The 24,468-nt window shown below is 51.6% G+C and overlaps 1 protein-coding gene across 4 annotated transcripts in view; it reads right to left on the bottom strand.

The window, feature by feature from the left end:
• The window catches only part of Mideas (mitotic deacetylase associated SANT domain protein), a 77,910-nt gene that overhangs the window by 23,727 nt on the left and 29,715 nt on the right, over positions 1-24,468 (bottom strand). Inside the window, exons 1-2 of one of the 4 annotated variants that reach the window (XM_070030469.1) lie at positions 21,689-22,217; positions 1,171-2,855 (exon numbers count right to left, since the gene is read on the bottom strand). In XM_070030469.1, coding sequence (XP_069886570.1) covers positions 1,171-2,604 — 1,434 coding nt within the window. In that variant the 5' untranslated portion in view covers positions 2,605-2,855; positions 21,689-22,217. Of the gene's footprint in view, positions 1-1,170; positions 2,856-21,688; positions 22,218-24,468 lie in introns of those variants that run through there. The other 3 variants (XM_070030458.1, XM_070030439.1, XM_070030448.1) reach the window with 3 other exon arrangements.

Genomic DNA, 24,468 nt, shown 5'->3' with positions numbered 1-24,468 from the left:
TGCTAGGGTATGAACTCAGGGCTTCACACTTGTTCGGCAGGTGTTCTACCACTTGAGCCACACTCCCAATTCCTTTCTTCTTTAGTTATTTTTCAGTCAGGTCTTGTATTTATGCCTGGGCTGGCTTTGGACTGTGATCCTACTACTTATAACTCCAGTGTAACTTTAATTACTTGCCCCACCATACCTGACTTGTTTGTTAAGATGGCCGTCTTGGTAACTTTTTGCTTAAACTGGCCTAGAATTTTGATCCTCCCAATCTTTAACTCTAGAAGGTATGCAACCACCATGCCCAATTAAACAAGCCTTTTTTTCCTTTATCTTGGGGGGAGGAGTAGAAAGGGGGGAGGGTTAGTTGTGGTGCTTGGATTCAGGACCTGGGCGTCCCTGGGCTTTTTTGTTCAAGGCTAGCACTCTACTACTTTGAGCCACAGTTCCATTTCCAGCTTTTTGGTAGTTAACCAGAGATGAGTCTTAGGAACTTTCCTGCCCAGGCTGGCTTTGAACTTCAATCCTTAACTCAGATCTCAATCTCCTGAGTAGCTAGGAACACAGGGGTAAGCAACCAACACTTGACTAAAACCTATTTACACTTCAATGCATTTTGACCAACAAAACTACTGTGTAATGATCACTATATTCTTTATGTGTGTGTGAGTACTGGGTTTTAAACTTGGGGTCTAGAGCGCTTGCTTAGCTTTTTTTTTGCTCAAGGCTGGCATTCTACCACTTACTCCATTTCTGGCTTTTTGCTAATTTAATTGGACTTGTCTTCCCAGACTGGCTTGGAACTCTGGTCCTCTAATCTCAGCCACCTGAGTAGCTAGAATTATAGGAGTGAGCTACTGGCACCTGGCAATCTCCACACTCTTGTCTTTTAGCAAACTTAATCCAGAAACGGTCTCACCTCCCTCAATTCCCAATCAAGTCCTACATGAAGAAGCTAGCAGGGTGGTGTGTGACACCTTTCTTTCTGTCTGCCTGCCTGTCTCTGTAGTATAACAAACTTTGGCTTCCCTTCAGGTAGAGTGCCTTGAGCAAAGCTTCTTTGCACTGAAGAAGTTCTCCCATTTCTTTCAATGAACTGACAAAATAAAAAAACCCTACTCTGAGTCTAGGGGCACTTGCTACCCGCCCCCTGCTAGGCCAAGCCCCCAGTGTGGAGCTCACCTTTGCATTCTGCAGCGAGGCCAGCTCCACTGCCTTCTGTGCCAGAGTCAGCAAATTGGCCTCCTGGGACGCTCTCCGCCTCCGTCTTGTGCTCTGGATCACCCCACCTCGTACAATCTGCCCACAGTCCCCTGTGCCCCCTGCCCTCAAACCTTCCTCCTTGCCTATGGCAGGAGCTTCCTGTTCCCGACCGTTAGGTGCCAGTCTCTCCGCATCAGGCAGCAGGTGAGGTTCCCTTAGTTCCAGTGGGAACCCCAGAGCTTCAGGGTGGGGCTGTCCCAAGGAGCCAGGTGGCGGCTGCTGCAGGGACCAGTGATGTAGGAACAGATTGGCCGCGGGCTCCTGTCCAGGTTGGGTGCCAGCCCCGTCCAGGGCAGTGGGGGGCAGGATCCCCTCCTTTGAGAGGCGGCGGGAGCGGCGAGGGAAGGAGATCTGGGGCTGAGGTAGCACAGGCTGCTGGGCGGACTCCTGCAGGAGGGCCTTGCGCAGTTCTGGGTTCATATCCGGGTTGTGGGGGAAGGCATAGGGGGCCATGCTGTGGTGAGCCAGGTGGGACGGTCCCAGGGGCCCACTGGGTGGCAGGCCAAAGTCCTGGGGCTGTTGAGAGGGTGGCTGCTGCATGGAGTAGAAGTTCTCGAAGAGCTGCATCTGGGGCAGGGCTGCCTGCTGCTGCTGCTGCAGCTGCTGCTGTGGCTGCTGCTGCTGCTTCTGCAGCGGGAAGGCCGCGGCGGGGTTGGGTGGGGGTGGGCCCTGCCGGAAGACCTGCCGGTTCACTTGGTGGCCGAAAGCCAGCTGGAAGGGCTGCAGGGGCAGTGTCTGGCCTGGTGTTTTCTTGGCTGTGTGGAAAGAGTTCAAGGGTGCCTGGGGCCGCCCCACCTCCAGAGGCAACTTCTGCGGCATCACAGGCCGCATTGCATTTCCATAGTGGTCCAGCTGTGGGCCCCCGGCCTTGTTCCCCTTCAGTGCCTCTGGGTGATTATAGTAGGTAGAGACCCCCACACCAGGATGAGGGCTCCCTTTGGGTCCACCGTAGAGGGACAGGCGGTTCCAGGCGGAGTGGGGTGGAGGCTGGCCCGGCTGCTGCTGCCAGCCGCTGTCACTGACGCTCCCGCCTCCTCCGCGCTCGGGACCCCTCCCTGGAGCCATCATGGAGTTGGGCCACTTCACGGAGGAGCCCACCTGCTGGGACAGCACGGCCGCAGTGGTTCGGTCGGACCCGTACACCACAGAGTTCAACAGAGCCAGCTCCACAGGCTGAGAGGTGGAAGCAGCTCCTGGGGGGGCCTCGTGCCCCCGATACTGCTCCTCCTTCCCCCTGAGGGACTGCTGTGGGGCCTGCAGGGGTGGGAGCTGCTCCTTAGGAGCTGGCTCCTGGTCCCCAAAGAGGCAGCGCTTACGCTTGGTCTGACCCTTGGGCTGGGCCTGGAGGTTCATGGTGTGACCAACTGAGCCTGGGCACTGAGACTTCCTTCACCAGCTGCCCATTCCCTGGGGAAAGAGCCTGCAGGAAACCAGGTCCCTGTTCAGAAGCCAAGTGAGGGTAGAGCAGAGGCAGAGGAAGATGCTAGATGACCGGATCAGGGGTTAGGTCCTGGGAGAGGAAGGCTGGCTCCTCCTCCTCCTTCTGGAAGCTCTTGGGCTCGGCTATGCTTCCCAGTTCATGATGTTCCACAGGGTCTGGGAGCCTGCAGAAGGAAACACAGTGGCAGTGTCAGCCTCAGGACCATGGTATGCCAGTATAAATGCAAGAAGGAGGCCCGAAGATCCCCCAAGAAGGTCCCACCTTATGCCACAGAGCAGCACTAGTGAGACAAGAGCCAGAAAGGCAGGAGAACTGGCAGCCTCCCCTGAGATGCTGCCTCTCTCCTCTTGTCCCACCACCTCCTGGTTAGGCTCCAGAGCTGTGGTGCTTGGTTGGGTCATTTGTGCCCTGCAGAACTGATATTCAGCCTGTGTCCCTGAAGCAAGCTGGGAAATGGATGACACAGGCAAAACTGGGCTCCCTTGTCCTCCTAGCCCAGGCCACAGACCACTGGGCAGCTAAGTCTGGCCCTTCTCACACATCTGTCCATGTAACATCCTCCCACCACACCCAGAAGGCTCTTTATCCAGACAAAGCCTCCTTCCACACTCCAACATCCCAGACACAATAAGTGGGAGGTCAAAGGTCACTCCCAGCACCGCCATGGCTCTTGGGTAGTCCCGCCAGGCGCTCACAGAGTCCAGCGCTCAGGACCCAGGCTCAGTCCTTCCCGCTCAGGTGTGCAGATGAGGCCCCACCCCTGGCAAGAGCTACTAGGTGGGGCTCTGGCTGCCAAGTCTTTTCTGAACTAGCACAGAACCCGTTTTGCAGCCCTGGCAGGCTAGAGGCAAGATCTAGCTCAGTAGCCCATCAGGGTCAGTAGCTGCTGCTGCTCCCCAATCCTTGCCCCTCTACTGCTAGAGCCCTTGCTACTTTGGGCAAAGAATAGCCCAACTCCAATAGGAGGGGTACATTTGCTAGAACTTCGGTCCAGGTATTCTCCATGACAGCATGTGTAAAGTGCCTGGTTTTTCTGCCTTTGCTAACTTGAGCTTCTTTTTAAAGCTGAAGCTTAAACTCAGGCCCTCACGCATGCTAAGCCATACCCCCAGCTCCCTCAGACTTGATTTTTAAAAAGGTCCATCCTGCTACAGAGCAAAATCCAGACCTGCATTTTACATAGCTGCTTCCATGTATTTTTATTTTTTTCTTTCTTCAGATTGTGTGTGTGCGTGTGTGTGTGTGTGCGTGTGTGTGTGTGTGTGTGTGTGTGTTGTTCTTGTTTCTCTCTAGAAAGTTGGTGGTGGTCCAATGGTTCACCTCTTCCTCAAGATTCTGGTCCTGGGCTACTTGGCCAGGGAGGGGAGAGAGAAGGGAAGAGGGACGCAGCCTGCTGGCTCACTGGGAGAGTGAATCTGCAGGTCCAGGTGACCTCAGTCCTTGGATTTTCCAGATCTTGTCAGCAGCCCAGGCAGTTCCCAGGAAACCAGCCTAGCACAGGGAGGGTGGGCGGGTCCAAAGTCCAGCGACACCCAGTACTAGCCCCTCCCCTCAATTTGCCAAGCTATCACTCCTCAGCACATTTCCTCAGCTCCAGCCCTGCGCCTGGCTCCTGGGCCTGTTTGCCTGCCTACTTGCCGCCTACCTGCTTGTCTGCTGCAGGCCTGCCTGACTCACTGGAGGTCCCCTCCTTGTCTTTCACTTTCACCAGGCACCCAGAAGGAAATTAACTTCTCCATTTCCTTCCTCAACTCTTGGACCCCAAGAGACCCTACCAGTACACCCTCTTTGTCTTCATTTGTGAAAAGGTGCCAGGAGGGAGAGAGGCAGGTTAGTTAGTAAGCATCCAGGCTAACAGATCTGGGAGTAGACTGAGACAAGAAAGATCGGAAGGCCAGAGAAATCGCCTTTTCTCTTGATTTTAAACCAGAGAAATCGCCTTTTCTCTTGATTTTAAACCCTTTGTTGTTGTTATTGGCAATCCCATTCAGAGCAAAGACCCAAAAGCCCATCCCTAGATTGAGTCACCCTGGGCAACTCCATGAAGCTGCAAGGTGGAACTGTGCACTTCTCTGGGACACTGCCTAAGCCTAGTGAACGTTTTCACTGCAGATACAGAAGCGAGAGAGGAAGGAAGAACGTGCAATAGAGGGGGCAGTACAGAGGTGGCCCAGCAAACCACATGTTTCCAGGAGGCTGTGAGCTCCAGGATACTCACATGTGTTTATGCCTCCCTCCCATCACAGCCCTGTCAATTTGTGAGCCACTACAGGGCTTTGGTCCACGTGGCCAGCCAGCTCAGGGACACGCGCCAGTGGATTCCTGATACTGGCAAAGGAAAGGCCACTCAGACCTGGTACAGAGTTTGGAACAACGTAAAGCCTATGAAATGGACTCCAGGACTTGGCTGCTCTGGCCCAAAGAAGGGACTAGAAGCCTAAGGCAGACAAGGAGAGGCTAGGCTCATCTGCTCGGCCTCCTTTCCATTGCTCACCAACAAGGGTCATCACACATAACACCACAGCAGTTTTCTAAAGCTGAGACAGGGACTTGACTAAAACAAATCAAGGGGCCTGGTATAGGGGAGGATGAATCACCCAAGAACTTTCCTGCCACAGAGGTCTCTCTGGAGAGTAAGAGTGCCAGGGACAAGGACACACAGGCCCTGTGAGGCAGGGGAAAAGAGGAGTGGATGCTGGGGAACCTGGAGGGGGGGGCAGCAAGGGGGAGAAATGAGGAGAGACCACCCAGGCAGCAAACACTGATAGCAGAAGTAATACTAAGCCTGCACCAGGAGGACCCAAAGAGCTTTTGCATTCTTTTAATTCCCACAACTAAGCATTGCTATCTTAACCTCCACCGTTGCAGGTGAACTAGAGGAAGCTTGAAGGGGCTACGTTTCTTGCCTATGGTGCATGCAATTATGTTACAAAGCAGAGACTTGAAGCCAGCTTTGCCAGACTCCTCTAAGACCTCCGGTCCCCTTGCACCCATCTGTCCACAGTACCCTGCTCAGACCAAGGACTTGCTGGACAGATCTCCCTCCTCAATGGCTTTTCTCCCCTACCATAGCTAAGACGCACACTAGTACAAGAAGCAGGGATCTCACCACAGAGGTGGGCCAGTGCGGGTGTGAGGTCTAGCTATGGGAGGTCTGATACCTGCATTAGCCATCTTGGCCCACCCCTTGAACCTGGCCTTTCCAACCACTGCACTCCCATCCCTGGCATGGTTACATAGACGTGGTTACAGCTGGTGGGGGTCCCAACACTCAGGGCTCATGGCATATCCCAACTTGGCAACTCAGGAGAGCATAGCCACTTCCTCCATTTCTCCTTCCCCGCCCCCACTCTTCTGTCCCTCAGGTGGCTTCTGTCTGGCCTTTCTCAGTGAAGAAGAGGAAGAAAGCCACTTTTTCCAAGGCTGCTACCAGCTGAGGTGCAGGAAAGAGGGTGTAAGGAGGAACCTCTGCAGACAGCTCCCCTCTGGAACCAGCTGTGGAGCATCTGACACTACAAAAGGAAACCCACAGCCACCATGAGGCCCAGGCACCCACGCTGCAGCCTGCTGTCAGTCCCTGTGACTACCTGTCTGTCACTCTTTCTTAAACCCTCCCTCTCCCTTTCTACCAGGCTTCCTCCTCTCTGTTGCAACCAACTTCTGACCAGACCCAGAGGTCTGCCAAGGCTGAAGACCAGGCAAATGTCAGCATTCAGAAAGATCTATGGTAAGAAAACAAACAAACACCTTTCCCTCTCCAAAAAAAAGCAGTACTGTACCCACACAGGAGTTTTCCAGACTCATGAGAGGCAAGTGTGAGAAAAGCTTGGGGCATAATAGGGATGGCAGCTCCAACACACACACATGCACACACACATACCCTTGGATGCCAACAGAAGTCACCTGGGGCATTCATCCAGGTGTTCATCTGAGAAACCAGATGGCTGTGAGTCAGTCCTACAGGGTAGGAAGGAGCTATTCATCCTAAGGCCACAGCTCAGCTCTGATCTGGCGGTGAGAGCTGGCTGGAGAGTTCCCCCCACCCCAGCACTTGGAGGCTGATGCCTCCAGCTCCTGCTCTTAAATCTGCACAACCTCAGGCCCTGCAAGCTCAACACAAGGAAGCAGAGGCGACAGAGCTCATGATCTCCCAAGCAAAGAGGAAAATAAAGACAAAGCCCTAAACTCAAGACAGTCACTTCTTGAGTACGTAGGAGTCTAAATTCCAAATCCCGGCCAACCTTGGCTCCTGCACGTCTCCTCATGCTTGAGGCCTCCAATCAAGGCCTCCAATGTGATGCTGCTGTTTTGCTTCCAGATCTCAATGCAGACTGTACATCTGACTAGGAAAGCTTCCCACCCTTCTCATCTGGCCCAGGCTGTCCTCCAGGCCTCACACACCTCCCTCCAGGAAGCTTCTTTAACCCCCAGGCAAGGACAGGAACTTGCTGTGAGTGTAGCACCTAGTCTTAAGCCGGCTCCCACGTGCTCACCACGCGACCTCCTCATGCCTGGTTCCTCATCCCCCAGGTGGGCTCTGAGGCAGAGCTTGCAGGCCTTTGTGCTTTCACACATAGAATGTTCACTCAAGACAACGCCCCAGGTGAGTCAGAGCATGCCCAGGCAAAGGCACTACTCATAGCCAGGTGTCCAGCTACAGTTCCTGCCTGGTCCTGAGGCCAGTCTCTCTCTCTCTCTCCCCCCCCCTCTCTCCAGTGCTCAGCAGAACTCCCCAAAAAGCTGAGATCATATGAAGAGGCCCAGTCTCAGAACCCTATCACCCTCACAACACAGGCCCTCGAAAACAAGGCTGAACACAAGTCCTCTAGTGGCCAGTCCATGAGTCACTGGCTCCTACACTACATGTAAAACACCTGGAAAAATAACCAGCTCCCTCCATGAGCTTCCCACTCCTGTCTACACCATGGCCAGGAACATGGGCTGTGGATCTGTTTACCATGTGCCCTGACATGGCTGGGCTGAATCTTAAAACACCGAAGTCGAGGTCGGGTCAGAATACCAGGGGCTTTGACCAGGTGTCCCGTGTGGTTTAGCTGGCTCTCTAGTTCAGGCTCACTTTCTGAAAGGCTGTCTCTCAGGTATCTGGTTCTCTGGGTACAGCTAGACTGAGAAAATAGTCTGGAATTGCCATCGTGGGCTAGCTAGAGTTGTCCAGGCCCTGAACTTTTACCCTGGACATAGTAGCTATTTGTCATTTGCTCACTACCCTACTATAACTGAGAGTTTAGCCCTAGTCCAGAGGACTCCATTTCTCCAGATCACTGGACACATAAGCCCTGTTCTCAGGAGGTTTGCAAACCAGTAATGAAGAAGGCTCCAATACAAGAGGTGTAGCCCTGCAGTCACAGGGAAGAGGGGAGTGGGCAAGAGACCTATTTCAACCCTCTTCTCAATCCAGAATCCCTAAATATTCCCTGCACTGAACTTCAACTCTGAGACACAGAAGCCAGGTAAGAGATCAAGGAGCGAGTCCTAGGGTCTTGGCCAGACTCAGAATCTTGGCCAGGGTTCAGGCTGGCTGCAGTTTGACAGCAAACTTGCCATCACCGAGATGCTTTTAGAGGGATATGTGAGAAGTGAATCCTTTGGTGTGTGAGACATCCCAGATTCCATCCAAGCATCCGCATCTACCTTTGTCATCTCCCTCCCCTACTGTCCTACAAATATGGTCATATGTCCAGCAGAGGACAAGATAACTAGGTCCATTTTACAGGGTGGAAGCTGAGGTAGACTGAAACTCAGAATCATAAGCAAAGCCAGCAGAGAATCACGTCACCAGGCTTAGTGAGTGTCTCTACTGCGGGAATAGCTGGTGCTATAGCCTAGGCCAAGAGCACAGGTAGTCCAAGAAAACCCTTCCCAACAGGGCATAAGACTTAGCTGGCAGAGGTGAGCTTTCTGTACAATAAACAAAGTGACTGACACTCCCTGCTGAGAGCCTTCTGGGCTTTGCTGGGGCCTCTGGGTCTGGCCCCTCACAACACCCTTTATGCTCTATGCATACCACCAGAGGCTGCTCTGGCTCTTCTCTCCTCTTCTAGAAAGGTCTGGCTTCCTAGCAGGTCTAGGGCAGGGCCCTGTGGAGTCCATGCATGACTGCCCCGGTGAGTGCCCCAGTGCCTACCTTGGCCCTGTGCCAGGATACAAAGGAGGCCAGTCACAGGGGCCTCCCTTACCAGGCCCGCCCTGCCTCCTCCTCCACCCCACACACCCTGCTGCAGCCCTGTAGGTCTGCCTAGGCCTCTTCATCCATTCAGCAAGCATTTGCCAGTTAATGCTGGCTGGAGGCCAGGCACTGGGCAGACAGGGAGACAAGGCACTGTGTCTCTATTCTGTGGAGCCTCCCAAATGGTGGGTGGGCAGAGAGAGACATAGAAACACATATTAATCATAATGCAAGGTGGCTGGTTCAAAGGCTATAGATAAACACAAGGAACAGGTGATCTCCCACCCTCCCTACCCTCAATCCAGATCTCCCTGACTTTCAGTCTTTGCTGAAGCTACTCCTGCCTTGAAAACCTCACCTCTACTCTAATGATCTCCTTTCTTCAAGCCAGCCTCCTCCATGGAGCCCTGAACACATACTACTGTCACTCTTTCTGAATCTTCATTCTGTTCCAGCATTATCCCATGATGTTTCCTCAAGTCCCATCTGTTTTTGCCCCAAGGCTGGAAACAGCAGGATCTGGAGGCAGTGAGGCAGAGGACAGCAGACTGCTTACAGGGAACCAGGTGTCCCATTCAATAGTCTTCACTCACTGGTTCTGCCTTTGAAGAACTTAAGAACTAGGGGTGGGGTAAGGGGGATGCAGGAACCAAGGAAACACCTCTGTAACAAGCATCTGCCACATGAAACAGTAGCCATCGGCACAGTCTGTGTGCCTGAGGTATGTGGCCATGGCTTACTGGTAGAAGCACTTATTCTATCTGAAACATGAAGATGCTGGCTCTGAGAAGCAGCTCATCCCAGATCCCAGAGCTCACAAGCAAGGAGCCAAGATTTAATCCAAGTTAACTGATTCCAAACCGAGTCTTTCTCTGTCACACTCTGTTGCCCATCCTTGTGGGTATCCAACTTCAGTGTGCGCAGAAGACTCGCCATAAGAGGTTCATGGATCTGGCTGGGGTAAGAAAGGAACAAGAGGACACATCTTCACAAGAAGTATGCCAGGGTTGGGAAGGTGGCTCAGTGGTAGAATGCTTGCCTTGCATGCACGAGGCCCTGGGTTCGATTCCTCAGCACCACATAAGCAGAAAAAAACAGAAGTGGTGCCATGGCTCAAGTGTTAGAGTGCTAGCTTTGAGCTGAAGAGCTAAGGGACAGCACCTAGGCCCAGAGTTCAAGCCCCACAACTGACCAAAAAAAAAAAAAAAAAGTATGCCAGGTGCTGGAACAGGGGATGAGATTAAGTCTAATACGGTAAAGTTTTCCAACACCCATAACTACCCACCCTTCAATAGGAACTTCCTGCCAGTGTGCTGTACCCTACCCAGAAGACATAAGGGTCCACTGTTCTGGATGGATTTTGCTCTCAGTTAACCATAGGGATGGCTGTGGCTCTTACAGAGCATGAGACCCAAATGAGTGCCCACGTTTATGGGGCACTGTCTATTTGTCAGGCACAGTCCTTAATTGCACCACCGACAGCATCTTATTCAAACCTTACCTTTGTCTCACTTTACAGGCTAGGAATAGCATACTCTGGAAATACCTATTTAACAGTAATGAAGGCCAATAATGGAGCAACAGTGGAACAAAATACGTAAGACATAAAATATCCAATGGCAAAATGATAGACAGAAATTCTATTTTATCAATAATTACTTTAAATATAAATGCATCAAAACCAGTGGGTGATAAAATTTAAAAAAAAGATTACTCAACTACATATGGTTTACAGAAGACATACTTTACATTCAAAAACATGGTAGATTTGAAGACAGTAGAGATACCATGTAAATACAACCAAAAGAGTGCTGGAATGGCTCGAATGGACATCAGACAAAATAGGCCTTCAGACAAAAATGGTAACTGCAGGCATAGGACATTTAGAAATGAGGAAAGTTTTGTCTGCCCATCAAAAAGCCATTACAAGCCAGGCACTGGTGGCTCACACCTGTAATTCCTAGCTACTTGGGCAGGAAAGTCTGTGAGGCTATCACCAATTAGCCACCAAAAAACTGGAAGTGGCACTGTGGCTCAAAGTGGTAGAGCTTTATTCTTGAGTGAAAAAGCACAGGGACAGTGCCCAGGCCCTGAGTTCAAGCCCCCTAACTGGAATACACACACACACACACACCCTACCATCAGAGCTACACACACACACACACACACACACACACACACACACACACAACTATCAGAGCCCCCCCAAAACAAAACTATCCAAATTGAAGGGGAAAACAGATCATTCAACATCAGAGACTTCAACATTCTACTTTCAATATTGGATGTACAACTAAACAAATCAACAAGGAAAAGAAGACTTAAACACTATAAACCAATTAGACCTCATAGACACGTATACAAACTCCACCCAAGAACATCAGAATATAGTCTTCTTAAAAGTACATGGTGGGGCTGGGAATGCGGCTCAGTGGTAGAGTGCTTGCCTTGCATGCTTAAGGCCCTGGGTTCGATTCCTCAGCACCACATAAGCATAAAAAGCCAGAAGTGGTGCTGTGGCTCAAGTGGTAGAGCGCTAGCCTTGAGCTGAAGAGCTGAGGGACAGCGCCCAGGCCCAGAGTTCAGGCCCATTACTGACCAAAAAAAAAAAAAAAAGTACATGGGGGCAGCCAAGCACTACCTCACTGGCTCACACCTGTAATCCTAGCTACTCAGGAGGCTGAGATCTGAGGATCATGGTTCAAAACCAGTCTGGACAGGAAAGTCCATGAGACTCTTAGCTCCAATAAACTATTCAAAAAAGGCTGGAAGTGGTGCTGTGGTAGAGCACTAGCCTTGAAGACAAAGAGGTTCAGGGACAGTGCCCAGGCCCTAAGTTCAAGCAGGACCAGGACCAGCAAAAAAAAAAAAAAAAAAAAAAAATCAAGCCAAGTTTAAAGGAACTGAAATCATATAAAGTATGTTCTTTGATTAAAATGGGCTGAAATAATAAATTTGAGAAAATTACAGAAAACAAAGGTTAGGACTAGTTTGTTAAACAGCAACTTTTGCACAACTACTTACAAAGATAATAAAGTAAATAAATAATAAAGGCAAAAAAATATGTTTTGTTGGTCCTGAGGCTTGAATTCAGGGCCTGGGTACTGTCCCTGAGCTTCTTTGTGCTCAAGGCTAAAACTCTCCCACTTGAACCACAGTACCACCTCCAGCTTTTTTGAATAGTTTATTGGAGATCAGAGTCTCATGGAGACTTTTCTGCCTGGGCTGGCTTTGAACTGTGATCTTCAGATCTCAGCCTCCAGAGTGACTAGGATTACAGGCATGAGCCATTGGCGCCCAGCCAAAAAAAAAATATTTTTAAGGTTAGAAATAACTATTGACAGTTTCCCAGCTCAAAAAGCCCCCTCCCTCCACCAGCTACTGCTTTCCATGTCTTCTTTCACAGTAGACCCTCATATGTATTCGTGAATGCCTTAGGTAGATAGACTCTTGCCCATTCCTCACCCGACACATCTAATTTTTACCCCAATTTTGATCCTAGAACTAAAACAGCTGTGGAATGAAGAGGTCTTGCAGCCTTGCATTTCAACAGGCAATTATTTCCTCCATTGAAGTGAGCACTCCTATTGGAAAGCTTCCCCCAAAACAGGAGTTAACATTTTACCAAACACTTTGCTAAACCTGGTATGTCTTTGTAAATTCTAATCCATAAGCTAACATTACAAACCCCCCATAGAGGGATCTTTCCTTTCTGCAGAGGGAAACTGAGATTCTTCTGTCAAAGTGGCAGAAGAGTCAAATGCTTATTTACTGTCTACCTCCTAGCTCTCTACTCTTTGCATCATTTAAGTCTTATGGGCCTCAGAAGGAATGCTACATTTGAAAAGCTAGCAAAGGTTCTCTCCCTTGCCACTTGTTCCTTCCCAAGGCTGCTTTTCCCAGGGTCATTTCCAGAGTGCAGTCTATAATGTTTCTCCAGAGATAATCCCAGCCTGACTTCCAGAAACAGGTTCCCCTCCAGCCTAGGACACTAGTTAAAAGCCCCTGAAAAAGGAGTGCACACAGGATATATAAGTGGAGAGGAAAAGGGTTTCCTGTAGAAGTACCCTGAAAGGTGCAGCATCTGTAGTATCTGTCTGGATAAAGGCCTTCCACCATATGAAGAAGATGGCTTGGCCCTACCTCCAGAGCCTCCTGGAGAGCCTACCTCCAGAACAAAGCAGGGTTCAAATGATTCCAAATAACAAGGGAAGTGGGTGCTTACCCAGCCAGAGAAGGAAAGAAACTTGCCTTAGGATATATAGCCAGGAGGACAGCAAGGCCTCAGGATCTAGGACTCCAATAAACAATGCCTCAAGTCAGGCAAGCCCCACCTCTTTGCAAAATAGTGAGCTATACTTGGAGCCAAGGTTAATCTTCCATCATACAAATAAGGCTTTCCCAAGACCTCTAACCTCTCTTGAGGGTGCTACCGTGTAGGTATGGTTCACAGAACTCTATACACTCTTAATCCTGTTTAACTCTCACAACAAGGCAAATATTTTATTCTCTTTCTTTCCCAACAAGGAATCCGAAACAATCCAATCAATAGGTCACATCACTTGCCTAAGGTCCCAGTACAGAAACAAGGCCAGGACTGCAGCAAAGTCCTGCCAAAGGTCTTTCCACAAACTTCTTCCTCCAGTTTCCTGCTTGGATGCCACACCCGGCTGTCTGCATCAGAACAGAAGCCTCCAGGCTGCTCACACCTCTCAGAATCAGAGTGGCTTCAGCTGGCCTGAAAATCACTGTGATATTCTAGAGCTGTGCCTGGTTGGGGAAGAAGGCTGGGAGAGGCCCGCAGGTGAGTGATTCCCAGCCTGGGCCAACCTGTGGAAGGTGTTACATCTTCTCCCCTAGACAAAGCCACACTTCTCCCACACCCTCTATCCAGTGCACATAGTTGATTAACAACTCTTTTTTTTGTTTTTGGTCAGTCATGGGGCTTGAACTCTGGGCTTGGGCACTGTCCCTGTGCTCTTCAGCTCAAGGCGAGCACTCTACCACTTAAGCCACAGCACCACTTCTGGTTTTCTAGTGGTTTATTGGAGATAAGAGTCTCACGGACGTTCCTGCCCGGGCTGGTTTTGAACAGCAATCCTCAGATCTCAGCCTCCTGAGTAGCTAGGATTACAGGTGTGAGCCACGGGCGCCCAGCCGGGTTAACAACTCTTTAAAAACAAAGCCTCTCCAATGACTGTCAGATGCCCCAAACCCCCATGAAGTTCAGGTTCACCACCTACATCTTAGCCTAGGACTCTCAGCAGGCTGCTTTGCCCAACAACTTAAATTTCTAAGTCAAAGCTATCCATGGTACATCCTGGATAGGGGAGAGGAGACTAGGGTCCAAAGACCACACTAAAATCCCTATTTCATGGCTAATGACACTAATATCCTAGAGGGAAAGTAATCATAGGCCCATGGTCACTTGAGCCCAAGGACAAATAGAAGACTTGGTGAAGCTGTGGTCAGGGGTCTAAGGTGGATGTCCTCACACTTGGAAGCCCTTTACAAGCCAGGTCCTTGACATTTGTTTAGCTTATCTCCTCCCTCTAGCATGGAGTAGAACAGTGGACTCTGATATATGGAGTAAAGGATCCCAAGTAAATGTCTGACCACCTCTAGAGAGCCCAATGTGCACCCAGTGGCCAAGAGTGGAAGGCAGAGGGGTAAGGTTGGTGTCTGCTGGCTTGGGGGTAAGAATAAAGAATAAAAGTGCCAGGTGCTGGTGGCTCACACATGTAATCCTAGCTACTCAGGAGGCTGAGATCTGAGGACCAAGGTTCAAAGCCAGCCTGTGCAGGAAAGTCTGTGAGACTCTTATCTCCAGTTAAATACCAGAAAACCAGAAGTGGGGCTGTGGTTCAAGTGGCAGAGCACTGGCCTTGAGCTGACGAGCTGAAGGACAACGCCCAAGCCCAGAGTTCAAGCCCCACAACAGACAAAAAAAAAAAAAAAAAGAAGGAAGGTGATATGGTTCCCTAATGCTGCTAGTGACCAGGACACACAAAAACTTGCTAACTGCAGAGGAAGATTCCCAGAATGGCTGCCTGGAGCATCCCAGAGGGGCTGCAGAGGAATGCCTGTCTTACAGACTGGAACATCATCAGCGTCAAACTCACTCTCAGGCCCGTCAAGATGCAGGACCTCTGCCAAATGTTTACACATTCCTTACATTTCTCCAGTCTCTGAGCAGCTGCTATAGGGCCTTTTCTCCTATGTTGATTTATCCTTTACTGTTCCTGAAATACACCCAGAAGCCTGTGGCATAACACACTAGAGTATTCAGCCTAAGTCCCAAGAACACACCGACCAGGCTCTCTGGGACTTGGGCCACAGCAACAGGAATAAGCCCCAGGACCAAATCCTGCAGCCAGGGAGACCCAAGATCCCATCAACTCCCAGCCTATAGTTCTCAGAACTGCAGAGACCATGGTGTATTGGGGGCAGGAGGGGCAGGGAGAAGACAATTGGGAGGTCCCTGGAAGGCCTATCTACACTCCTCCCATGCAGGACTGACTCACAAGCATGACAATCCCCAGGCTTATCAATGAGCCTTCTAAAACAGGGCTTCAATGCTCAAGGTTGGACTTCCGGCTGCCCATCTTTGTGTCTAGAGAAGGAGGCACAGAGGGATCTTCCCCCCCCCCCTTCCAGGCCTCAACTCTCACTCCTAATGGGCTTAATGGTATTCAAATTCCTACCATCAGCACTTCATTCCAAAGGCAAAGCACTGTTCTCTTTGCATATGAGAACAGTTAGGAGTAGAGATGTCAGGTAAGAGTCAGACAGGACTCATGCCTTTCTCCCCTCATCATCAGTCTCTGTGCCTCAGGTTTCTTACTGGTAAATGAGCATAATAGTTTTGTCTTACAGTTATTGTAAGATTAAATGAGGAAATACATAGATTTAGTGCTTGGCACGAAATACTCAGCAAATGGGATTTCCTTACCCCTTTGCCAGGCAGTGGTAGCTCAGATATGTTAGAAGCAGTCTAACCATGTGGGAGAAATGGTCTGTCTCTTCCAGCTCCACACATGGCTGAAAGCAGGGCTGGCCAGGCCAGAGTAGAACAAGGAGACAAGAAATCCTAGCAACAGTGTTGGGCTCAGTGGGTACACAAGGCATCTGAGACCCAGGAGAGAGGGCTGGCAAAAATTCCAAAACACACACAGCACAGGCCTCTTCTGGATACAGCCATGTCACAGCAGGGCCTGTGAGGACACCATGGGCCCAGGAGTATTTCCCAGATAATACAGGCAGAGCTTCCAGGCCTACAGGATGAGCCACTAGAAGAGCAATAAAAGGGACAGCGTCATTGCCTGCAGGAGGGTGGGGAAGAGTGGCCACAGGAAGTAGGAACAGGGACAGCACAGACACTGGGCCTGCAACAAGCAAGCAAGCAAGCCTGCCCAGAGGCCACCACAGTAAGTGTCCCACAAGTGGAAGTGCCCGTCTGGTTATTTTTGGCACTTCTTCTGCCCAGAGCCAGCAAGGAAAGGCAGCTGCTAGCAACATGGAAGAGCTGTTTATGCTTGAGTATGCAGGCCTGTGGCAGGGACGGAGAGAGCACCAGCAGCTACCATGCAGAGGGGCCTCTGCCCCTTTGTTCCCCTTCGCCCTCAATCCTCTATAAGGCCCAACCTGCATACTGCATAGCTGACACAGTGTGGGTACTTCTGCTTTCACTCAGATCCAGCCTTCCAACCACAGAGCTCATACATACAAACAGACAAATAAATAACCGTGGAGCCAGTCGAGGGCTGAGCCACACCCAGGAGCCGAGACAGTATTCCTGTGGGCTCTTCCTGCACGGCAGCAGCCCTCCCAACTTCCAAACTGGGAGGTGCCGAAAGCTAGTAGGGCCAAAGGCAGGCCCAGCCCTCTTCCCACCCTCTGGGAGGAGAGTGGAGCCATCAAGCCACTCTGGGCTTCCTTGTATGAAAGTGAAGGACTAGAGGACTCAATATCAGTGTTTTTCAGTGCTACACTGACTCGCCAGAGCTGGGGAGCCCAAGACCAGCTGGGATCTCAGACAGAGCAGAGACAGGTGAGAAGCCAGGTGCTTGTTCCAGAAGCTACAGGAGGTTGGGAAGAGGAGATGAAGGATGAGCCTTTCTGTTCTCAAGTTTCCAGTTTTACCCGCTTTGGCCCCTTCCCGAGCTCTAGGATCCTTACCTTCCAGAAGCACTGGCAAGTTTGGGCCGTAGCAGAATTGAATTGGGACCTCTACCTGCTCCTCTACGGGGAAGGCCAAGGACCCAAAGCTCTCATCACATTCGTTCTTCTCTGGACCCCCCTTTCTGAGGGAAGCCCTTTCTGACTGCAGGCCTAGAGTACTTCTGTCTCTCAGCACATGGAAGGGAAACCTCACCCTGGCTGCTCCCCTCCTCTGCCTTTGGAGTCTTGTGGAGGAAGCAACAGTGCCTGGAAAAAAACACTGTCAACACGAACTCCCTGCAGCAGGCAAGATGGGAAGAACAGCGGAGAGAACCGGGAGCACCTTCCAGGCTGGCCACAGCTCAGCTACAGGCTCCATTCCAGGAAGAGCAAGAGCAATGGTGGCTTTAAGGGAAGCATCAGCCCCCAGCCCTACAAACCACAGCCAGCAATCGCCTCCCCCAGGGAGACCCTCACCCCTACTCAGGAAAACCTCAGCTCTTTTCTGACCTGTGGCAACTTTCTTCTAAAAATCTTGGTATTCTCCTCACCCCAGCTCCTCATTTAATTGGAGAAATGCCATAGTGGTCTTGGGTGGGACACTGCACCCAAATCACAGTGGCAGACTGCAAAGAGGACACTTTCTCCTAGGTGGAGAAAGTACCTCCCACCCATGTAAGCAGTTCAGCCTGGGGCCAGGAAGGTAGATTTCCCCAGAGCTCAATCAGATCTCTGGGAATCTGAGCCCTCAAACCTGGTCTTCAGAGACAGAGACCTCCACAAAGGCACCAGAGCCTGGGGTCATCTAGCAGGAAGTGGATGAATTGGGCCCAGAGACTGGGAAGTTAGAAAATGAGCCTCATTTGCACAAATCCCAGGGGCCTGGGACAGTGCTTTCCTACTGCAGGCAGGACCCCTTTTATTTCCTCCCCAGTAGGAACAAAAGGCAAACAGGAAGCTGAACCTGGACCAGTGAAATGCCAACTACCATGTTCTGAGAATCTACAATGTGTCAGTCATTTTGCATGCAAAATCTTGTTTAACTTGCACTGCAACTGTGCAAAGAACTATTACCCTCGCCATTTTACAGAGAAGGAAACTGAAATTAAGCAAGCCCCAAAGCCACACTGAGAATGGAGAAGCTGGAGTATGAACTTTGGGTCTGCCCAGACCTCATTCCCATGCATGCATGGGCCAGGCTCCTTCAGAGTCACTGCCAGGGTGACGGTGCATACACCATCCAGGAATGGTGCTTTAAGTGAGTGTGGACAAAGTTTTGCTTGATGGCTCTAGAATCTGAATCAATGCCCCTACTAACTATACCATTCCCAAGTGTGTGACTGTGTGAACCAATGTAAGTGTGTGTGTGTGTGTGTGTGTGCGTGTGTGTGTGCATGCGCACTGGGGTGGAGGAAGGGAGGGTGATCTGGATTCCAAAGAGCAGTTTCCAACACCAAAGTTATGCCGTAATGCTTCTGATTCATAAAATGAGCTCACAGCCTGACTGTAACCTGAATGTTGCTTTGAATGCAAATGCAGATCCCTTAGTAAGAAACGGGGATTTCAGCATACTCCACCTAGTTCCAGTCCAGGGTACAAGTTCTAAGGTGTAGAAGAAGTAATCCCTCCAGCCAAATGTGACCACTGGCTGCATTTCCTGTAGTCTGCAGCAGTGAGTCAGGGAAGAATGGTGCCCCACAGTTGCCCCTGCACTGGTACATGTGCACACACACAGGAAGGATGCCAACCGGGCCTGGTCACAGGAAATGTCCAGCTTAGCAAATCCAGAGGCAGGAGGCTGCACAACTCTTTCACTGTGAGGCCCCCTTGGGGTCAGGATGACCGAGACACCAGCTCCAGAAGGCCAGCTGCAGGACAGTGCTAGGGAACTGGATTCACCAACACCAGATGGTCCAGATGGTGCAGCATTAAGGACACTCTAGCAGTAGGAGCTCACTGGACCCTCTGCATGCCAGATCTTTTTTTTTTTTCTTTTGACAGTCTCACTCTGTAGCCAGGCTGGCCTCAAACCTGTGAGCTTAAGTGATCCTCTAAGTCTTCCATACTTGCTAGGCAAGTCCCAATTTTTCTTTTTAATGGAAAATTTTCACTCATTCAACTAGCATAGGCTAAATGCTTACTGGATACTAGGCATTGTGAGAACAACATAGCTTAGGCTAGAGTAGAAGTTATGTTTTACATACTCTTAACTCAGAATCCTTACAGCAACTCTACAAAGGAAACAAAGAATCCAGGCCTGAGTCTCTGTTTTTAACTATCACGTCACTCTGGAGCCAAACTGATGGCATTTGAAAGAGGACTAAAAGAATAAGCAGGGATCTTCCAGCCATTGGTGACCAGCTCCACTCTACCATGTGCAAAGCTTTCTTCTGGGAGTCCCAATGCAAGGCCAAAGATTCCTAGATGGAGTCATTTCCCTTTCAGAACACTATCCCCCACACCCACCACACCCTAATTCTCCTCCCACTGCCCTCTTCCTCCAGTGGTCTTGGCTCCAATGTGTGACTTTCCCTTGGGTTCTGCAGCCACAAGAGACCCTCTGCTACATACATAATTGTATGCTGCCTTTTTTTTTTCCTTTTCTTTATTAGAAGTAGCAGCCCACTAGGGTTATTTTTAAGTTCCATGTTTAAAAGTTAAATTTCCATCTTCCTGGGCACTCCAAGGACATGCTTTCCTGGAGTGGGGTGAGAGGCTGACAAAGTCACAGGGTGTGAGGATTCTGCCCAGGTACTTAGAGCAGACTGTTCCAGAGCAAGCTGTAAGACCTGAGGTGGGGTAGAGGGATTCTTCAGGCTCTTCACCCTTTTGTCCCCTGGGAGCTACACAGACCAGAGAAACCAGCCAGCGGCCAATACAATTACAGTGGAGACTGGACCAGGGCCATGCAGTGAGATGGTTTATCACAGTAATTGAATGTTTATACTCCTATACACTACACAGAGGGGCAGGCAGGAGAGGTCCCAGAAGTTCTCGGCCTGGGAAAGTTTGACCTTTCTTTTTGGTTCTGAGGTCATCGAACACCTGTGGACAGGGAGCATTTCTCTTATGTTACAGGAACTTGGGCCACACATTTCCTGGGAGGCTCTGGAGCAAGACTGATGGTTTCCTCCCATCATCTGAAGACCCCAAGGTTGAAGTAGTTTCCCCTTCGCGCCATAATTCTCCTTTGCACTTTTCACCAGATCTCCTCAGTTCTAAAACTCCATGGACAGGCCAATCTAAACCTCAGGCCAGGTTTCCTCTGCTGGAGGAAGCCAGACACGTGTCCCCTCCCCAGCCACTGATGCCAAGCATCCCCTGCAAACGCGTGCCACGGTGGCCTTTAGGACCAGCCAAGGCCCAGCTAGCCCTCCCTTGTCCCACCACCTGCACGTGAGCTTCCACAGCCTGGCACACCGTCTCCAGGACGGTGCAAGCAGGAAGTAGTCACCGAAGTTGTGACCAACCAAGTTTTAAATGGGGCAAGGAACTTCCCCTTTCATCTGTCCAGCAGTTCAGACCAGAGGATAGGTTGGAAGACTCAGTGGCCTCCCTTTTGGGTGACTAGCACCTCTACCTTAGAGCTGAAGCCTGAAAACTCCAGGGTGCTTGAGTATCTCTGGCCTCCCCACTCCTTCCTCCCCCACCCCACTCACCCACCCCCGCCACAGGCCTGGGTGGTCTCACCCTCCCACCCCCCACCCTCGGACACATGCTCCAGTCGGTGTGAATGTGGAGGGTTGGGTTCATTCCACTGAGTCTGCCCTATACATGGAGGCTAGGCAAACCGGGGCTCCAGAGTTCCCAATCCCCGGCCGGGCGCCGCGAGGGCTCGGCGGGGCCGCAGCGGGGCCGGGGAGTGCGGGGGCGGGCGAGACGGGTGACAGATCTGGGGTGCGCCTGCAGCACCGGGGCGCGCGGGTACGGCGGCTCTACGCCCGCCCGCGCTCGGCGCTCCAGCCTAGGCCTCCATTGCACTTGCCCCAGTTCCCTGCCCCCGCTGCACCTCTGTCCCCTAGAAGTGCCCCTGGCATCAACACAGCGTCCAAACCCACTTTTGGGGGGAGGGGGATCCCAGGCCAAGTTCTCACAGCTCGCGACTTCCCTACCCCCACCCTCCCCCCCCCCCCCCCCGTCTCGCCTCCCGGGCCTGGGCTCCATCACACCAGCGGGTCCCTGCGGCCACCACGTTTTGCAGCGGTGGAGGAGGGCGCAGCGGCGGCGGCCCCTCGGGGAGGCTGGGGACCCAGCCTGGGTGGGCGGGGGCCGCGCGTGAGCTGCGTAGCTGCACCACCGAGACGGGGTTGGGCTGCACACGCAGCCAGCGAGTGCGGGGTGCGGGCGACGCGGGGGCGGGCTGCGGCGCCCCCCCTCCGCGTGTCGGCCCCCGCGTGTCCCCTCGCAGCCTCCCCCGCCGCCGCCGCCCAGGCCATAGAAGTTGGCGCGCGCAAGCGCACGGCGCCACCACCTCCCCCCCTCCCGCGACCCGGTACCCGACCCCCAATTCGAGGCCAAGCCTGCAAAACCCCGCGGGGTGAGCGGCCACCGATTGCGCGGCGCCCGGACCGCCCCCCCCCCACCGCGCCTTCCCCCGCCACTCCGCCGCGTGCAAGGCCTCGGCCGCCCGCCCGGGCAGCCCCACTTACCCCGCTCCTGCCTGAGCAATGGCCTCGGCTGTCCCCCTTCCGCCGCCCGCCCAGGCTTCCAGCCGCCTCCGGGACTCCAGCCGCTTGCACGCACTCTCCGGTTTTAAAAACAAACAGTCGTCGTTGCCGCCTTCCCCACGGCGTTTAAGGGGCTTCCGCCAGCCCGCGCCTCCCAAAGCAAGGAAGTTTGCTGGCAGGGCCCAGGCGGGACAGGCGGGCTGTCACCCCCAAGCCGTGGCGCGCCCTGTGTCCGCACGGTCCGCCTCGAGAGCGCTCTCCCTCCCTCCGTGTCACCCCCAGTCCTGCGATGCAGTGTCAGGATTGCACGGCTCTGACTCATCGGTTGAGCTCACAGCTTGAAAAAAAAAAAGAGTGAGAGAGACAGAGAGACAGAGAGAGGGCGAGAGGCAACAGCGAAGGAGGAGGACTCTGGCGTGCTACAAAGGATTGCACAACTGAGCGAGGCTGGGAGCGCGGAGCGCCCAGCGGCGGGCCGGCGCGCGGCGCGGCGGCGAGCAGGAACCAGCTCTACCACTTCATCAGCACAACTGTCTCGGGCGGCCTCTCCGCCTGCAGGCCTGGCGCCGCCCACTTCCTGCGACCAAATAAGGCCGAGGGAGGCGTCTTCAAACCTCCTCGGGTGGCTGCCCAGGCTGGGGATTTCCAGCAGACCTCACCTCCACTCCCGGAGTCGGTTGTCACCCTCTCTCAGCCCAGGCCGGCGCCCCCAATGGCTTTGCTGGAACCAACAGGCCACGCGGTTTGTTCCTTGCACACCAAGGTCAGGAGGAGATGGTGACGAAATGTTTGGAAACCCATGGAGCCTGCCAGGAAAGTGTGTGTGTGTGTGTGTGTGTGTGTGTGTGTGTTTGCACACAAGTCGCTTTCTTCCACAAAGAAGATGCTGCTGCTGGATGCGGGGAAATCATGCACAATCCTCTCCAAGTCACTTTAGTAAACAGCCTCTGGCCCACCAGTCTCCCGGCAGTTTGTAAAGGTTACCGACAAACAGTCCCAGCCCCTATACAGTAGCCAACAAGGCCCTTACAAGAGACGAAAAACTCCTGGGTTGAAGTCTAGCAATTCAGGCCATTTCCCACCCTGCCTACCGTAAATAGCCCCAAATATTTTTCTGGCCTGTTGGCCTGAGTGGCAAAAGATAGGAAACAATTTCTGCAGCTCAGCTCAGGGAGGTCTTAACAGGGCCAAGGCAAAGTCAAATGAGGAGACTTTGCTCTTCCTTCCGTGCATTTTGGTGTTGCTTTTTAAGATGAGTCAGAAAGAGATTTTCCTTTGAAGGAAAAACCAGCAAAGAATATACTGTATACTGGTAGCCACTTTCCCTTGTGGTCAGTCCTAAGAGCTAGAAACATCTCTGCTTTCTCAGGGAAAGGAGAGAAGCGGGGACTGGGGAGGGAGGAAAGAAGAATAGGATTCTTCTTTTTTTTTTTCTTTTTTGCCAGTCCTAGGTCTTGAACTCAGGGCCTGGGCACAGTCCCTGAGCTTCCTTTGTTTGAGGCTAGCATTCTATCCCTTGAGCCACAGGGCCACTTCTAGCTTTTGTTTATGTGGTATTAAGGAATTGAACCCAGGACTTCATGCATGCTAGGCAAGCACTCTACCACTAAGCCACATTCCCAGCCCAAGAATAGGATTCTTATGCACACCCTGAGTCTGCAGGGCCTGGGCCTTCACCCCACCTAGGGAGTAGATGACATAGACAACATATAGCCCCTCTGCCTAGAAACCCCATAAAACCTAAACTTGCTCCTAAGAGACAGGACTTTTTCCTGTCATCTGCCCTCTTCTTCCCTTGACTGGCTGGAGCATTGGTGACCACCTAGAAGCCTCATCCAAAGGACAAGGGCTTATTTGACCTATGTTATGACAGATATGTCAAAGTAATGACCACTTAAAACAGTCTTATCTACAAAATACCACTTATTATGCCAGGAACCAGACTAGATGACCTCTTGAAATACCTTCTAGTTTAAGATACATGATTCTGCTGGGTGCTGGTGACTCATGCCTATAATCTTAGCTACACAGGAGGCTGAGATCTAAGGATCACAGTTTGAAGCCAGCCCAGGCAGGAAAGACCATGAACTGCTTATCTTCAATAAACTACTCAGAAAAAGTCAGAAGTGGTGCTGTGGCTCAAGTGGTTGAGTGTTGCTCTTGAGAAAAAGGATCTCAAGGACAGCACCCAGGCCCTGAGTTCAAACCTCAGGACAAAAAAAAAAAAAGATCCATGATTCTGATTTTTAAAAAAGAAATATGGAAAAACTGGGGAAACCCAGTTCTGCAAAGAAAAGCTCAGCTCAGACTCCCAGATCAAACATCCATACACAGTATTCTTGATATAGCTCAAGTCCCATAAGCTAGTGAACAACTGTGTGATCTTTATCCCTCTCATGCAACAGAGGAGAACATGAGTTTGCAGAGATTGGGTGTTTATGCAAGGCCATGGGGCAAGTCAATCATGTATCACCTCTCTTCCAGTCTCCCACAGAGTAAGGAAATAAGCAACTGAGGGACAGCAGTGTACAAGCCCAGTAGAGACTAGAAGGTCAGGATTCCTGGCAGAAGCGGGGTCCAAAATCTTTTTGCTTTTTTTGTTTGTTTGGTTTCTTCCCTCCTACTGACAGTTCATCCAGATGAGGAAAACAACAAGCAGCCACTTGGCTTCCAAAGCCCACTGCTACTAGGTTCTTTGGCAGACCTGTAAGGTATCCTGACTTGTAAAGGCCCAGCCCCTTCAGTTAGCCTAGGGCTAGCCC

The sequence above is a fragment of the Dipodomys merriami genome, unplaced genomic scaffold, assembly GCF_024711535.1.
Source record: "Dipodomys merriami isolate MVZ:Mamm:240054 unplaced genomic scaffold, mDipMer1.0.p SCAF_1, whole genome shotgun sequence".
NCBI classification, from domain to species: domain Eukaryota; kingdom Metazoa; phylum Chordata; class Mammalia; order Rodentia; family Heteromyidae; genus Dipodomys; species Dipodomys merriami.
The sequence above is the reverse complement of the archived record's forward strand: the minus strand, read 5'-3'. Positions and strand labels throughout refer to the sequence as shown.